This window comes from Nelumbo nucifera, chromosome 2 (genome assembly GCF_055504915.1).
Source record: "Nelumbo nucifera cultivar China Antique chromosome 2, China Antique-T2T, whole genome shotgun sequence".
Classification (NCBI taxonomy): Eukaryota; Viridiplantae; Streptophyta; class Magnoliopsida; order Proteales; family Nelumbonaceae; genus Nelumbo; species Nelumbo nucifera.
Genome location: NC_142650.1, coordinates 106,422,491 through 106,440,431, shown reverse-complemented (window position 1 = coordinate 106,440,431; position 17,941 = coordinate 106,422,491). Strand labels below are relative to the sequence as shown.

Below are 17,941 nucleotides of genomic sequence, written 5' to 3'. Positions count from 1 at the left end.
CTTTGGTTACCTTAAGAACTCCACCTTCAGCTGAATATTTGCAACCCTTGGAGTCGAGTGTACCCAAAGAAATCAGGTTCTTCTTTAGATCAGGAACATGAAGGACTTCATTTAATGTCCTCACAATACCATCATGCATACACACCTGGACGGTCCCTTTACCGACAACCTTGCAAGCTGCGTTGTTGCCCATCAAAACAACTCCACCATCAAAATTTTCATATGTGAAGAATGCACTTTTGTCGGGACAATGTGGTAAGAACATCCTGAGTCCATAATCCATTTTGAACCCTTCCTTGCAACTGCATCTGCAATTAGCAGAAGATCATTCTCTGACTCATCCGCCGCAACACTTGCTTCAGCATGAGGATCTTTCTTTGTGTCACCACTTGCCTGATATTTCTGCTTATTTTGCAACTTGAAACATTCAGCCTTAACATGACCTTTCTTTTTGCAGTAGTTGCAAGTCAAATTACGATACTATGACTTAGACCGACCCTTTGACTTACTGCTGCCACTTCTTTCAGGTGGCCTGCCACGAACAATGAAACCCTCAGCTATAGAGTTACTTAGGTTATTGGTCAGTTGATTATCAATTAGTTCGCATTGTAACAATGCATTCTTTACATCTTCAACTGTAATCTCCTCACGCCCATACAATAAGGTCTCTATAAAATGCTTATATGATGCGGGTAAAGAACATAAAAGAGTGATAGCCAGATCTTCATCATCAATTACAACATCAATATTTTGTAGATCCATGACAATTGAGAAGAACTCATCAAGGTGGGTTTTAATCGAGTTACCTTCCCAAAGACGAAGGTCCTTAAGTCTGCTTTTTAGCAGAAGCCAATTGGTCACGCTCTTTGTCATATAGAGTGACTCCAACTTGAGCCACAATTCTGCTGTAGAGGTTTCTTTACCAACTTCACGAAGAACCTCATTCGATAAGCACAAATGAATAGCCGACATGGCTTTCATATCAATCTCCTCCCACTTTTCATCGGACATGGATTCAGGCTTTTTCTTTTGCCCCGCCAAGGCTTTCTCCAAGCCGTTCTGAATCAGAATCGCTCTCATCTTGAGCTTCCATAGACCAAAATCCACAAATCTATCAAATTTCTCAATGTCAAACTTCATTGATGCCATTAGTAACAAAATTAATCGGTAATAATCCCAATCTGATACCAGTTTGTTAGGATTAAACTCTGAATTACCGATTAATTAGTATGGCAAACAAGAAAAAATAATTGAGGAATATATGAATTATAAAGCAAATAATAAGAGCAAAAGAAAGGTAAAGATGGCACCAGATTTACATGGTTCGGTCAAAGAGACCTACATCCACGGGAGAAAAAAGAAAACATGTTTATTCATGTCCTTGATGAGAGAACTACAAACTGACCACCTTACTAGTGCCGAAATGCCTTTAACAGAGCCTTGAAGCACTCAAAAAAAGGGCATAGATGACTACTTTGAACTGGTGTGAGAGAAACCCTTAATGGCAACAGTGAAGAAGAAGAACAATCCAAATAGAGTAGGAGCAGATCTTGTCAGAAGATGGTGATGGAGTTCTCCCAATCTTTTCATCCTTCTAATGCTCTCTCTCCATACTCCTACTACCCTCAGGAGGCACCCCTTTTATAGAAGAAAATAGGGAAATGGAGGAGTCACAATAAGTGCAGCAGTTTTTGGTGGTGTAATTGTTATTGTTACAACATTCATACCAAAAGATAAATGTAGCAGTTTTTTGTGGTGTAATTGTGACTATTACAACATTCATACCAAAAGATAAATGTGGCAGTTTTTGGTGGTGTAATTGTAATTGAGGCGGCTGAATTACTTAGCCACACCAAACGTCAACACCTTCTTCACTTACCTCTCTTCTCTCTCTCATATTCCTTGTTTTTTTATTTTCCCTTCCATCTCCCACTTTCTCAACTTCCTCTGTCATTTTGCAACCCAGCTGACAAAAAAGCACTCCTGTCAATCAAGAAATCTCTGGTTAACATATCTGACTGCTTTGCCTTATGGGATCCCAACATAGACTGTTGTCGCTGGGTAAATGGGATCCCAACCGTGTCACTGCACTCTTTTTTTATGAAATCTATGCCCCCTTCCACATCCCGACGGCCATCGGCGACCTCCCCCACCTTACGGAGCTTGCGTTTACAAACGTCAACATCACTGGCACCATCCCAGACTCCACCCGATTGAAGAACCTAGAAATTCTCAAGATATCTTGAACCAGTATCTCCGCCCCCATCCCACAATTCCTCGGCCAATTAAAAAAGCTTGTCAATCTCGAGTTGTCCAGAAACCAGCTTTCCGGACCAATCCCACCCTCTCTTGGCGAGCTCAGAAGCCTCACGTACCTAATTTTGTCCGACAACCAGCTTTCTGGGTCAATCCCAGATAGCCTCCGCCAGCTTAAAAGCCTTGGCTTTTTAAATTTGGGAGGCAATCAGCTTTTTGGTTCTATCCCAGCTTCCCTCGCAGATCTCAAGAAACTAAATACACTGATTCTCTCATCCAACAAACTCACAGGAAACATACCTGATTCGTTCGGGGGATTTAATCCCGATCGAATATTTCGATCTCCTCCTAAATGGCAACCTTCTACGCGGTGAGATACCCAAATCGTTAGGAAAGTTGCAATTCAGAGTAATGGATGCATTGGGTAACAGACTTACTGGGGATCCATCGGTGTTATTCAAGGAGAATTCAACAGCTCGTGCGATCATGTTGTCCAATAACTTTCTCAGCTTTGATTTGTCGAAGGTGAGATTTCCAAAGAAGTTGGACGTTTTGGAAATGACACACAACAGGATTTGGGGGAGAATTCCCCAGCAGATCACCAAATTGGATGCCCTGAGCCGGCTGGATTTGAGTTATAATCGGTTGTGTGGCAAGATTCCATTTGGTGGAATGATGCGGCAGCTCCCTGCTGAATCATTTTCCCATAATCGCTGTTTGTGTGGTCCGCTGCTCCCCACGTGCAAGTGATCAGGTCAATCTATCTTCCGGTGTATGAACATAGAATTATATATATAGTAATAATAAAACTTTAAAACCTACCAGTTTTCATAGTTCTGTAATATATTTTTCTCGTATACCGTTAACCTCCACACAATTGTCATCCTGTCCTGCAACTCTAACAATTTCAAACTACATAAAAGTCTAAACAAGGGGTTTCGCTCTGCTACTGTTCTATGAGTTTTTTTTTCTCTCTCTTCCTAATAAGTGTTGTTCGATGAGGATTTGGTAGTATGAATTCTGTTTATTCTTCACTCTTGAGTAATGTTCGTTGAGATGTTTGACTCATAAGGACTGCTAGGTGTTTGATAAAATGCCTTTGAGACGTAACCCCTATGAATCGCAGCCAACTGTTGATGCATGTCTATACCCTCTGTGAGTTAGATACCGAATGATCTAGTACTTGGAATCTCTTTTGTTTTCTCTTTTTGCTTCAATAAGCTAACCTAACTTAGTGATGCAAAATACAACTCAGATTGGATAAATTAAACTAACACAATGACATTGAAAATCGAAAATTGAAGAATCTATATATACTAGATTAAAGCATTTCATCACCAAGTTTAAAGTGTTTAATTACTAAAACTATCTTAAGATAACACTAACAACTAAAATGACCATGTAGGAAATCAATTAGAAGGGGGGCTGATTACCAGTGATGGGGGATTCATAAGAAGACCCAACCCGACCAAACCGACCAATTCGAATCGACCGGGTTTTCCTTAGTACTAGTCGGTTTCGGGTTATAAAAAATCATAAACCGATAATTCAGTTCGGTTTCGGTTTTCATGTGTGAAAACCAAAACTGACCCGAACCGAATCAACTTAGTAGTTAGTTCCTAGTTAGTAGTTATAGCCTACTTAGTTCCTACTTAACTAAGTTGTCTCTATCCTAGTTACAGCAACCGACCCAAATCGACTCAAACCGATCAGGTCGGTTTTGCTTAACATAGGGTCAGTTTCGATTTCAATTTCAGGTAACCCGACCAGGTCGGGTCGGTTGGAAAAACATCAGTAAACCAATCCAACCCGACCCGTGAACAACCCTATTTCCAATGTTGCCTTCAGTTCGCTCAATCCAATGCTATTACAGCGTGTAAAACTTTATCACATATGCGAAAGTTTATCACAGATGACAAAGGTTCATCGCAAGAGGTGTTTGTGCGATGAAGAATGAAAAGAGTGTCGGGTGTGAGTGAAAACTAAGAATACTTTCTTTTACTTTTGGTGTTAAATATTTATACATGTACACATGCCATAGTAGAATCAGTTGGACAGCTAGACAAGTGGGCTGCTACTTGTAACGACTTCTAACAACTTCGAAACCGCTAAACCAATTCTTGTAATTGTTTAACTTCTAAGACTCCCCCTCAAATTGGACATAGCTTTGATTAGGAAGAGACATGCCCAACTTGGATAATAAGGAATGAAAGTGATCTCCCCCAAGTGCTTTGGTGAAAATATCCACTGGTTGAGTTTTAGAGGAGACATGGTGGGTGGAAATAGCTTGAGATTGGATGTGGTGACGCACAAATTGACAATCAATTTCAATGTGCTTGGTCCTCTCATGAAAAATTGGGTTGGTGGCTATGTGTATTGCAACTTTGTTGTCACAATGTAGTTGCATGGGCGGAATATGTTGTAGCCCTAAGTCAGCAAATAACCGCTTCAACCATAGAAGTTCACTTGTGGTAGCTGCCATAGCTCGATACTTTGCTTCTGCAAAAGACCTTGAAACAATGGTTTACTTCTTTGATTTCGAAGATAGAGGAGAGTTTCCCAGCATTGTAATGTAACCTGTGGTTGACCGCCTACTAACTGGGCAACCAGCCCAATCTGAGTCACAATAGGCCTTAAGAGTCAAGTTACTTGTTGCAAACAAGAGAATCCCATGAGAAACTATGCTTTTTAAACACCGAAGAACATGAACAGCTGCATCCCAATGATCTTGCCGTGGAGCACTCATAAACTGAGTTAGAACATTAATAGCAAATCTTATGTCTAGGCGTCTGGCTATCAAATAGATTAATCTTCCAATAACTCTTCTATATTGAGCTACATCAGCTAACAAAGGTCTAGAGGCAAGGGCCAAATGTTGTTGTTGAAGCATGGGAAATGTGCTGGGCTTGCAGCTTGTGACGCCTACATCTTAAAGTACTTCAAGTGTATACTTCCTTTGGCAAAGGTGTATGCCTTCTATGGTTTGTGTGACCTCAATCCCTGGAAAATAGTGGAGGAGACCTAAATCCTTGATGTGAAAACAGGATCCAAGGTATTGTTTAAGAGTTTCTATCTGAGTAGGATCTGTCCATGTGATCACAAGATCGTCAGCATAGACAAGCACGACTATGAAATTATTTTGAGTGGAAGATGTGAACAATGTACAATTTGCACTCAATGTACTGAATCCACGGGTTCAGAGGGTTGTAGCAAGCTTTTTAAACCACTATCTTGAGGCTTGTTTGAGCCCATAAAGAGACCGTTGTAGTTTGCACACACAGGTATCACCATCTTTAAGAAGTCCAGGAGGAGGGTACATGTTCACTTCTTCATGTAGATCTCCATGTAAGAATGCATTATTCACATCCATTTGATGTAATTCCCAATTGCATATAGCAGCAATGGACAAGAGGCATTGTACCGTAGCAAGTTTTGCAACGTGAGCATACGTCTCATTGTAATCAATGCCTTCAATTTTGTTATAGCCCTTGGCTACTAGTCGAGATTTGTAATGGTCCACAGTGTCAATAGGATGTTTACCTGGTGGTGGATCAATGAGGGTCCAAGTCTGATTTCTGTTAAGTGCTTCGTTCAACATCCATAGCTTCACACCATTTTGGATCTGAGATAGCTTGAGCATAGGACTTGGGTTCATGTACTTGGAATAATGAAGTTGTAAAGGCATTGGGTTGTGATGTGACAAGGCCAATTAATGGATGGGTTGTGGAGGTTAATGTGGAACATAGGTAGTCCTAAAAATGTTTGGGAATCCGAGTGGTTCTGATGGGCTTAGTGTTGGGCCTAGAAGGTGCAGTTGGATTTTGATCTTGATGTTGATCAGGTTGGGATGCCTCTATATGTTCAGGCTGTTATGGGTGATCCTGTTCTACATGTTCAACATGGGTTTCAGTCATGGACCTAGGTCTGAAAGTGGCCCATGTTCCATCCAAAATGATTTGGTTGGGTTCAAGGTGTCCCATCACATTTTGTGGCTCAAAATCTATTATTCTATCACCATGAGCAAATGGGAACTGATTTTCATAGAAATGAACATCCCTTGAGACAAATATTTGTTGGGTGTCCAAATTGTAGACTCGACATCCTTTCTAACCATGTGGATATCTGAGAAATATGCATCTTGTGGACTGTGGAGAGAATTTATCATGACCATGGACCTGAGCATAACATAAGCACCCAAATACACGCAAATGCTCATAACTTGATTGTTTTCCAAACAATACCTCATAAGGAGATTTCCTGGATAGTAGGAGAGTTGGTAAGTGGTTGATTAAATAGGTTGCAGTCAATATGCATTCTCCCCAAAATGTGATAGGAAGTTTTGCATGAAATCGGAGAGTGTGTGTCATCTCTAGTAGGTTTCTGTGTTTTCGTTTAGCCACTCCATTTTGTTGGGGTGTGTCAACACAAGTCTTTTGATGTTCAATACCATGGGAAGCTTAGAAGGACTTCATTGGGCCCAAACAAAAGTCAAGCCCATTATCTGAACAAATGCAATGAACTACTGCTTGAAATTGAGTATTAACATAAACACAAAATTGTTACAAGTAAATGGCTGTTTTAGATTTATTTTTGAGCAAGAAAACTCAAGTAGCACATGAACAATCATCAACAATTATTAAAAAATAATGAGAACTAGACAATGATGAGGTACGATATCTGCCCCAAATGTCACAATGAATGATATCAAAACAGGAATTAGATCTGGCTTGTCGCATAAGAAAAGGTACCCGTGTCATTTTGGCCTTATTATAAGTATCACAATAGCCTTTATTTGAATGTGGAACATGTAACACTTGTATGAGAGAGAGATGATCATACGAAGCATGACCCAATCGATATAATGCCATGTCTGTAAGTCGAATGAAACAAATGTAGTGTGGTTCGCCGATGGCTGGTGATCTGAAAACACGTACAACCCATTGTGAAGTTTACCCACACCAATCGGCTTCCTATGGGTCAGGTCCTATATCACACAGAAAGTCGAGAAGAAGATGACTGCACAATTCATATTGATGTGATCTCAGTTATGTGTCGTAGGGGCATTTTTTTCTTTTTAACCTTTTATTTTTTGTGTAGTCGCCCTAACTTATAAATACAAATCTTGGGCACCGCCAGTTTATGTTTTTTGGTCTAAATATTTTGCCTCTTTCTTCTCTCCTCTCTTCTTCTTTCTTCTTCCTTCTTCTTCTTCTCTTCTCCTCCTCTCATCTCTTGATCAAGATCTTTCTTGCTGAAATCATGGTATCAGAGCAGGTTGGTGCTCTGCAAATTTTTTTTTTTGTCGATGACTTCCTCTGTGTTCACTTGACTGAGAATGAAGAAACGAAGTCAGCTCTGGACTTGAAAACTCATCGGTTGAATCCCCCTCTCCAGTTCTGGGCAGAAACTCAATGAAAGTGATTGCAGAAGATTGTTCTGGACTTGAGAACTCATCGGTTGGATCTCCCTCTCTTGTTCTAGGCGGAAATCAACTTAAGTGATTGCAGAAAATTCTTGGTGACTGGTTAAGTCCTTCCAAGATGTTGGGGGCTCCTTTTTTTCTATTCTCTTATTATTCTTGGACTAGAAAATCCATAAACCACCCGAACTGAACTTGGACAGGTTTTTTTTTAAACCTTTCTTTCTTTGGTTCTTGGTGCTAGTACCAAGAATAGGTTGAGGGTTGCCTTGACCAAATGGTATAAGGGAGGTTTAACCCTTTCTTTGTGGGTTGGATGATCTTGAAACCTGTGAACTTGTGGAATTAGTTGTAGGTCATGAGTGACCTGGTTTGGTTGAATGTTACAACAACCGTGTACTAATGCTTGTGGCTTATATTAGCCTTGGAGAAGTTTGTTACACCTGTAAACTTGTTCAGATGGCTAGTACAGCAGCAGAATACTGATGCTTGTGGCTTATATTATCCTTGGAGAGGCCTGTTAGATCAGTGAGAGTGTGTTGCAGCAAGTGCTATGGTTGTGTTCTAACTGTCAGAAAACTTAAAGTAAGGGTTGTGTAGTCCACTTATGTTTATTGACTGAAGTGAAGGGATTGTTGTTGTCTTAGTGAGCATCAGTCATGAATTTTGAAGATTCAACAACCTTTGGAGCCTCTTTTAACCAAGGAGGAATGAACAACAGTATTGACTCCATGAGCTTTCCAATGACCAGTACTCCCTTAGATGGCAGAAATTATTTGACATGGAAAACTGGTACGGATGATTATGATAAGTGGGACCAGGAAAACTGCATGATTATGTCATGGCTCTTGACTACTATGCTACCATCAGTGAAGTAGAACTTTACGTGGGCTGAAACAGCCAAGGAAATATAGGAACAAGCAAGGTCAACTTACTCCGAATAGAGGCACTATGCTAGAATCTATCAATTGCAAGCTGAGTTTGCAACGTGTAAACAAGGGAAAAGAAGCTTATCCACCTACTATTCTGCCCTCACATCTATCTGGAAAGAGTTAGGTTCCTATTATAATATTGACTGGGAGAGTGAAAAGGATGCCAAAGCCTGCAAACAGGTAGTGTCACAGCAGTGGGTGTTTGCTTTTCTATTGGGACTTAATCCGATATATGAACCCATTCGAGTTCAAATTTTGGGCAACAAGGATCTCCCCTCTGTCCAAGAGGTGTATGCGTTGGTTCAATCCGAGGAAAGTACGAAATCTACCATGAATCCTCCCAAGGGGGAGACCATTGCCTTAGCCGCAAGAGGTAATATCAATTCATCAAGAAAGGGAGATGGTTAGAAAAGGGTTGATGATGAGGATAAACTGTGGTGCTCTCATTGTCAGAAATCCCGACACACACAGGAGACATGTTGGGAATTGCATGGCAAGCCGAAGTGGGCAAAAGACCTAAATAAGAAATCATCACAAGAACAGAACAAGAAACCAAATCAGAAAATGTTCACCTTGGCTAACTTGGCCTCTCACGAGTTGCAGAGTGGAGGAACTACTATGAACTCTCAAGATTGCCCCCCTAGGTCCAATCTTAAGGAAAATGTTATCACTGCCTTTCATGACCATTTGAAGCAATATGGTAGGGCCTCACACAAACTGATTCTAGACCCACTCCTTCAACCTCTTTTGCCTCTTCCTCAGGTAACTTAGCTTCTACATTCCATGTGTCTACCGATACCTCTGAATCCCCATGGATTATTGATTCTGGTGCTTCTAATCACATGACGGGTAAGTCAACCTTTTTCCAATCATACACCCTTCTTTCTGGCAAAGATAAAGTGAGGTTAGCTGATGGATCATTCTCCTCCTTTGCTGGTCGAGGATCTATATCTTTGCCATTTGGCTTACCCCTATCAGATGTTTTACATGTTCCAAAACAGCCTATTAATTTACTATCTATTAGCAGCATTACACACTCTTTCAACTGCTCAGTAACTTTTTTTTCTCAATCTTGTGTCTTTCAGGATTTGGCCTCCGGGAGAATGATTAGTAAAGGGAACACGGTGAATGGCCTCTATGTGCTGGAGAATAGAGTTGGTCTTGCGGCCTCAGAGTCTTTAAGTCAGTCAAATAAAAGTCAGGTTACTTTGTGGCACAATTGTTTGAGTCATCTGTCTTTTGAGTCCTTAAAGTATTTGTTTCCAGAATTGTATAAGTTTGTTTCTATTAATGATTTTCAGTGTCAAGTGTGTCAGCTAAGCAAGCATTGTAGAACTTCATTTTCTTTATGTAATAAAAAATCAGATGTTTCCTTTTCCATTGTGTATTATGATGTTTGGGGACCTGTAAATATTCCAACAGAGCATGGCTACAGATACTTTATATCTTTCATTGATGACTTCTCTTGATATACGTGGGTGTACCCTATGCACCCTCGAGACGAAGTTCCAAAACTTGTGAAAGCCTTCCAACGTATGGTATACACACAATTTCAAATGGAGATTCGAACTTTCCAAACAGACAATGCCAAAGAGTACTTTCATGGTGACCTCACAGAATTTTTTAAAACTTGTAGCTCTATTCATCGTAGTTCTTGTGCTCGAACCCCTCAATAGAATGGAGTTGCAGAGAAAAAGAATCATCATCTCTTAGAGGTTGCTCGAGGGTTGTTGATACACATGAATGTTCCAAAAAGGATCTGGGTGGATGCTGTTATGACTGCGACTTATCTTATCAATCGGATGCCATCTTGTCTTTTGGGGTATAAGTCCCCTCATCAACTCATCTTTCCTATCACCTACCCGTAGTAAATTAGATCCCAAAGCCATTGTTTGTGTATTCCTTGGTTATCCCCTTTCCCAAAAAGGTTATCATTCCTTTGACCCTATTTCCAAAAAGTACTTTGTATTTATGGATGTTTCTTTCTTTAAAGATGTGCCTTTCTTTCTTGCTTCTCCTCAGGGGGAGAATCCAAGTGAGGAGAAATAGAGACATGTTTTGTTGCCCTCTCCTCCCAACCCACCTCCATTTTGGGTCTTTCGTATGAAGGGATGAGAGATCCATCCCATGGACGCCCAAAGATTGCGGAATAAGGGGCGAAATTCAAAAATTTTTCTCTCCCTTCAACTGGGAATCGCATTCCCTATTTACAAAATCATATTTTCAAGGATCATTCTTGAACCTTAAACTGAATCAGATCTGAACAAAAAGGAGTAGGAGAGAATTATACCTGATATGGAGAAGTAATATCTCCCAACGGAGGTGTTCACGCCCAAGGAAGGATCCAAAGACTGCTCCCACTGAAGATGGCGCAGTGCAGGATGGAGTAGAATCAACAGTGTTCTTCCTAAGAACTCTGTCCTTCGCAAGAATCAGTAGAATGGTACGTGAGCACAGCTTCCTTTCAATCCTTTCTCATAGAACTAATGTCAAGATCTAATCTTGACTTCTCCCATAAGTGGAGATCGAACTGGAAAACAGGGCGGAAAGAACAAGAAGGTGGCAAGAGAGTATTCGCAGGGTGCAGAATTCTCTCTTCTTGATTTTTGCACTAAAGAAAATCTGATGTCTTTTCTAAAGGTTGCCGCCCCCTTCTCCTTTTGTTAACCTAGAAATATCAGCTCCCAATCCAATTAGGAGCAGCTTATCCAAATCATATTTGGATAAGATCTCTCTTTAGGTGATAGGGATAAACCCTTATCTTATCTGCAGATTTGATTAGCTTTCTCCTAATCTCATTAGGAGGTTTCTAGATCTGAATCACATTCAGATCTGGACTCTCTGAGTGGATAGGATTAAGACCCTATCATATCTGCTAATCTATCTCAGAATTCGCCCCTTTAATTTACTAAATGAATAGCCCAGTTCGAAATGGGCTTTAGGCCCATTAGGCTTATGTGCTCACTTAACCGTCCTAACTGCTGCCCAGTTGGGCTTCCTTGTATGACGTGAGACCCAAGCATTGATCTACACACCAACCACATGAGTTCGACCCAGCCTTTGTTACAAGGCCTGGCCGAATACACTGTTAAAGACAGTGCACCCCCTAAAACCCATCGAATGGGTTCTATGGGCCCAACACTTATCCTAAGTGGTCCCTGGGCCAAGCCACCTTGTAACACCCAGGGACTGTGGGCAGATGCAAGATTAGCCCATCATGTATTACCCTCAATGGTCTTACACTTAACCTCTCAGCCCATAATGATCACACACTGCCCGACAAGAGAGGACCTCTCCCTCGGCTGCAAGGAACATTGTTGCACTCTCTACTTATATGGATCCCGGGAATTAAAACCTTCTTGCAAACATTTTAGAAACCATAATATATATACTTTTATATCTCATATAAAATATACTTTGCAAAACAAATATCAACGGTTGAAATCGGCTACCGGTAGTCTTGGTTTCCATCAGTCAGAGCGCATCCCCGATCATTACATTTGTCCGACAAAGGGGCTGATCCTGTCACTATGATCACCCACTCAGATGAATTCTCAGACAGTCCCAACATACCCAGGTTTTGACCCCCGCTAAGGATCTCACTGAATGGTATATCAAAGATAGCCCAATCCGACACCTAGTGCAGTATCATAATCGAGTCTAGGGGTCGGGTGTAACTTTCCAATTTTGCCCATCAATCTCCAAGGTCCAGAGCAATACTGAAAATCTGGTCCAGTTCAAAGATTCAATCAATCCTACATTGTATGTGCCTAGGGTCTCACCCTGGCAACTGAGACAGGCCACCCCAACCGACTTGGTGGCACCACAGTGTCAGCCTTGTCAGGGTAGGTCTCCCCGGACCGACCCACTGGCTGTGAACATTCTAAACTAACATGAGTCTCATTAAGTGTCCAGTTTAAGGGTATTACATAGAAACATACCAAGGGAACATGAATCAAATATGCACTTTTATTCATTTATAATAAACTCATAAAGTACATCATTCTGATTGAAGCTAAGGGCATAAAAACTGTCTAACATCATAGACAACAGTACAAAAGTCAAGGCCGTGATCAACGAAGTTCGATAGACACAGAGCATCCTGAAGCTGTGCAACCTATGCCATCGAACTCTCAGGGGTTAAATCAATCACCGCATCCAAGTACTATTGTTCTAGTTGACATTCCTGAGCCCATTGATATTGATACTTCTAATTGTGATCTGGATCTTCCTATTGCTAAGAGGAAAGGTGTCAAATCATGCATCACCCAATGGCCCTTTCCTTATCCTATGAGCATATTTCACTCTCTTTCCATGCTTTCCTCTTTTCTATTGGTAGTGTTTCCCTTCCTAAGAGTGTTGTAGAAGCTTTACTTACTCCTGAATGGACAGATGCAATGAAGGAGGAGATCAATGCTCTTTACAAAAATGGCACGTGGGAGCTGGTAGATCTTCCTAAAGGAAAGGAACCTATGGGGTGCAAATGGGTATTCTCTGTAAAACATAAGGCAGATGACATAGTGGAGAGGTACAAGGTCCGACTAGTTGCAAAAGGTTTTTCACATGTGTATGGAGTTGATTATGCGGAACCTTTGCACCTGTAGCAAAAATGAATTCTATTTGAGTCCTCCTTTCTTTAGCAGCAAATCTAGATTGGGAACTTCATTAGTTGGACATTAAAAATGCTTTTTTGAATAGTGACTTAGAAGAAGAAATGTATATGATCCAACCTCCAGATTTTTGTGCTAAAGGAGATGAGCAGAAAGTATGTAGACTGAAGAAATCTTTGTATGGTTTAAAACAGTCTCCAAGGGCTTGGTTCAGTAGGTTCCACAATCCAGTTCAACGGATGGGTTTTAAGCAGTGCCAATCTGATCACACACTCTTTGTGAAGAGAGAGCAAGGAAGAATGGTAGCTTTAATTATGTATGTTGATGACATTATTATCACTGTTGATTGGAACTCAAAGATACAAAGATTGAAGAGATTCTTGGCCACCCAATTTGAAGTGAAGGATTTGGGGCCTTTACATTATTTCCTTCAAATTGAAGTGGCCCACTCTAATCGGGGTATCTTCACCTCCCAAAGGATTTATGTTCTTGATCTCCTGAAAGATACAAGGAAGCTTGGAGCAGAACCTGCTGACACTCCTATAGATGTAAATCACAGGCTCGGGGATTGCAGTGATGAGCCCATAGCAGATATGAAGCAGTATCAAAGATTGGTGGGCAGACTTCTCTACCTATCTATGACAAGACCTTACATTGTATATGCAGTGGGAGTCCTTAGTCAGTCTATGCATTCTCCCAAGGCCACACACTTGGAGGTAGCACACAGAGTTCTTAGATATTTGAAGAAATTCCCTAGGACAGGACTCTTGTTTGGAAAACATGGGCATATGAGGGTTAAGGTTTACACTGATGCAGATTGGGTTGGTTTTGTGGATGACAGAAAATCTATCAGTGGCTATTGTGCTTTTGTTGGGGGAAACTTGGTTTCTTGGAGGAGTAAGAAACAAAGTGTAGTGGCCAGATCGAGTGCAGAAGTTGAATATAGAGCCATGTCTCATGGTGTGGCAAAACTTCTATGGATAAACAATCTCTTGGGTGAATTGGGCTTTCCTCTTAGTGATCCTATGTCATTATACTATGACAATAAGGCTGCTATTAACATTTCAACCAACCCTGTTCTCCATGTTAGAACTAAACATATAAAGGTTGACAAACACTTCATCAGGGAAAAATTGGAAAAAGGAGAACTTTGCACTCCCTACATCAGCTTTGAGGAACAACTGGCAGACATCCTTACTAAAGGATTAAATTCCATGCGGCACTATAATCTTTGTGACAAGTTGGGGATGATTGATATCTACGCCCAAACTTAAGGGGGAGTGATGTAATCTTAGTTATGTGCCGCAGGGGCATTTTTGTCTTTTTAACCTTTTATTTTTTATGTAGTCGCCCTAACTTATAAATACAAATCCTGGGCATTGCCACTTTATGTTTTTTGGTCTAAATATTTCGCCTCTTTCTTCTCTCCTCTTTTCTTCTTCTTCTTTCTTCTTCCTTCTTCTTCTCTTCTTCTCCTCTCATCTCTTGATCGAGATCTTTCTTCTTGCCGAAATCACATATCAATAGTCATCTTACTAACTGATAAAAGATTGCAATGGAAATCTAGTATGCATAGCACATCGGCACCATGGTGCCATTTGGAAGCTGTACAGGTCTCACATCACTGTGATTATCAGATGTAGAGGACCTTAGGAATGTCATGGTCCGATGCACCACTATCAATTATCCATGTCCATTTATTTTCAAGAATGCCTTGGAGTTCAGTGGCTTTACCAGCAAAATTGGATGAATTAGGATGTTTATCGCTGTTGGAATTCAGCAGATCCATTAACTGTTGATATTGTTCTGTTGTAAGACTCACGAATGATGATGATCTTGTTTTAGTTGATGTAGCTTGAGCAGAGGAGGAAGACGAACGAGGGTTCTACTTCTTTCCTCGTGACTCCTAATTGGTTGGATATCCAACCAATTCATAACATTTATCTTTAATATAACCAATGTGTTTGCAGTGGTCACACTTCATCTTAGAACGCCCTTGATTATGTTGAGCTTAAGAGTTGATTGGAGTGCTTCCAACATGCAAGGCTGCTACCTCTGTCTAAGGAGTTCGTCTGCTTACAAATGTCTAATACTTTTCTTCTTGAATGACCATTGCATAAACCCGACTGATACTTGGCAGTGGATTTAGGCTCAAGATGTTGTTCGAATGGTGTTGTAACAATCATTTAATCCAAGAAGAAACTTAAACACTTTTTCTCATTCCTTATCAGCCATGAATTCTTTTGTTGCTCCCCAGGTGCATGATCCACAGGTGCAACTTGGAATCTGGAAGTAAACAGAGAGCTCATCCCATAAAGATTTCAGTTTAGTGAAGTAGGCAGAGATCAGAAAATTATCTTTCCTGATTAAGGCCAATTCTCGTTTGAGATGAAAGATTCGAGGAGTGTTCCTTTGTGAAAAACTTTCTTCAGGATCATGCCAGATATCAGTGAAGCAATCCACATAAGCTACATTGTCGTGAAGATCCCATGCAAGTGAGTTGAAGAGCCATGTGATGACCAGAGAATTGCATTTCCTCCATGCAAATTGGTCAGGTGAAGATTCATCAAGTTTCTTAAGAGATCCATCAACAAAGGCCATCTTGTTCTTGGACAGCAGGGCATTGGACATTGCCCTCTTCCAGATTGGGTAATTCTCTTCATTGAGGAGAAAGGAGATCAGCACTATTCTAGAATGATCTGAGGGATGTAAGTAGTACGGGGATTTGGGATCAGAAAGATTGTCGATTGTGTAACCTCCAACAGCAATGGATTTTGGTCAAGAATGATTCCAAGATCAATATTCGAGCAAACTCTGATACCATGCAAAACTTTATTGTAGATGCAAAAGTTTATCACAGATGACAAAGTTTCATCGCAAGAGGCATTTGTATGATGAAGAATGGAAAGGGTGTTAGGTGTGAGTGAAAACCGAGAATACTTTCATTTACTTTTGGTGTTAAATATTTATACACGTAAACATGCCATAACAGAACAAGCTGGACAGCTGAACAAGTGGGCTGCCACTTGTAACGACTTTTAACAGATTCTAACAACTTCAAAACTACTAAACCGATTCTTGTAACTACTTAACTTCTAAGACAATGATATTTGAAATGAGGTTGCAGGTAATAATACCAAAAGGGTTGCGGTTCAGTGTTTTGTTTTGGAATAACAACTAATGGTAGATCAACTCCAACTTCTAATGTATGGATCATAAATTTTCCAATGCAAGGGGCTTGAGATCGGTGATGACCAAGATCTTTAAACCTTCACTCGTTAAAGAACAATTTAGAGAGAGTAAAACAGAGTACCATTCTTGTTGAAAAACCAATCAGAATAAGTTTAGGTAGAGATGATCTAGAGCTACTACTAATGAGAACAATGGAGATTCAATGGTATCTTGTGGTGGGTTCTATTGGTATGCGTTAAAGGTTACAACAACCTTAGATTCCCACTAGTTGCAAGAGTTAATGAAAAAAAACTAAGGAGCTGCAGCAAGGAGATGGAGAGAATGGGAAGAAAGGGGAAGGAAAGAAGGGATAAGGGAGAGAAGAAGAAAGATAGAGAAAGAAAGAGAGATGGTGGTGGTGATAGGCTTGAAATCGGTTGTTTGGTGGTGATGAATGCAAGGAATCGGGAAGAAGAAGAAGAAGAACGTAGAAGGAAAGAAAGGACAAAATAGAGAATAAGAAGAAAGGTAGAAAAAAGTGGGGGTACGGTGCCAAGTTGAGTTGTAGCGGTGGAATAGAGAGGAAGAAAAAGAAGTAAAAGAAGTAAGAAGTCGAGCTTCTCATGAGCCATTCGAGCTCACCTCATGAGGCTTGTGAGCCTAGTATAATAAATAATATTTTTTATTATACATACATACATGGTTTTTAGAACCGAACCGATCAGGACACCGTTTTTTGGTTCGACGATTCAACCATCTAGGTCAAACGGTTTGACCCGTAATGTCATAAATAAATAGAAAAATAAAAAATACTTATATAATAAAAATACCATAGAAATTTAATTAAAATACAAAAAAATACACAAAAAATATAGGAAAAAGAACAATACATGAAAAAATAAAATATCTAAATATAAAAATAATAAAATATAGAAAATATAGAAAATATAAAAAATACAGAAAAATTTCCAAAAAATATAGAAAATTTTCCAAAAATATAAAAATGATTCCAAAAAATTCCAACTGTAGTACTTAGACCCTTTGGCCTACCTGAAGCATCCATGCCAAAAGATATGTAATCTAACAACCAAAAACCCAATGCCCTAACGCAAGGCAGCTTGGATCCATCTTTCCTTGGGGTAGTCTAATAATCTATAGTTTTGTACAGATCTGTATTTCAAAAAGATCTGTAGTTTTGTACATTCTTCAATAAAGGGGTAGTCTAATAAATATTAGTAATATACTTATAGCTGCAACCAAACACCACAACTTACATATATATGAAGGTCTTTAAGAACAGAATTGCTACTGACTAATTGTTAAGAACTCATTCAATAGATTTTGTATGTTCAAGAAGAGGATTAAACAACCACCTTGTCTCCTTTTTGCTTCAGATTTTGCAAAGAATTCCATCAATTCATCAATCATTATAAACACAGGTTCTTCCTCTTCTTCTTCTTCTTCTTCTTCTTCTTCTTCTTCCATCAAGTCCTCTTCCCCCTACTTATTAGAAAATACCCATTATAACAACTCAATGCACCTTACCGTTAGTT

General features: G+C 40.0%; 1 protein-coding gene across 1 annotated transcript; it reads right to left on the bottom strand.

Annotated features, from left to right (window-relative positions):
- Nucleotides 1-15,434: 15,434 nt before the first annotated feature.
- LOC109115092 (uncharacterized) lies at nucleotides 15,435-15,848 on the bottom strand. The gene has a single exon (XM_019198770.1). It carries the CDS (start codon nucleotides 15,846-15,848, stop codon nucleotides 15,435-15,437), a length of 414 nt encoding a protein of 137 aa, XP_019054315.1.
- Between the last annotated feature and the right edge of the window lie 2,093 nt (nucleotides 15,849-17,941).

Bases quoted from the DNA above. Each gene is read 5' to 3' on its own strand.
- LOC109115092 (XM_019198770.1), bottom strand. From the start codon at position 15,848: ATGTCCAATGCCCTGCTGTCCAAGAACAAGATGGCCTTTGTTGATGGA.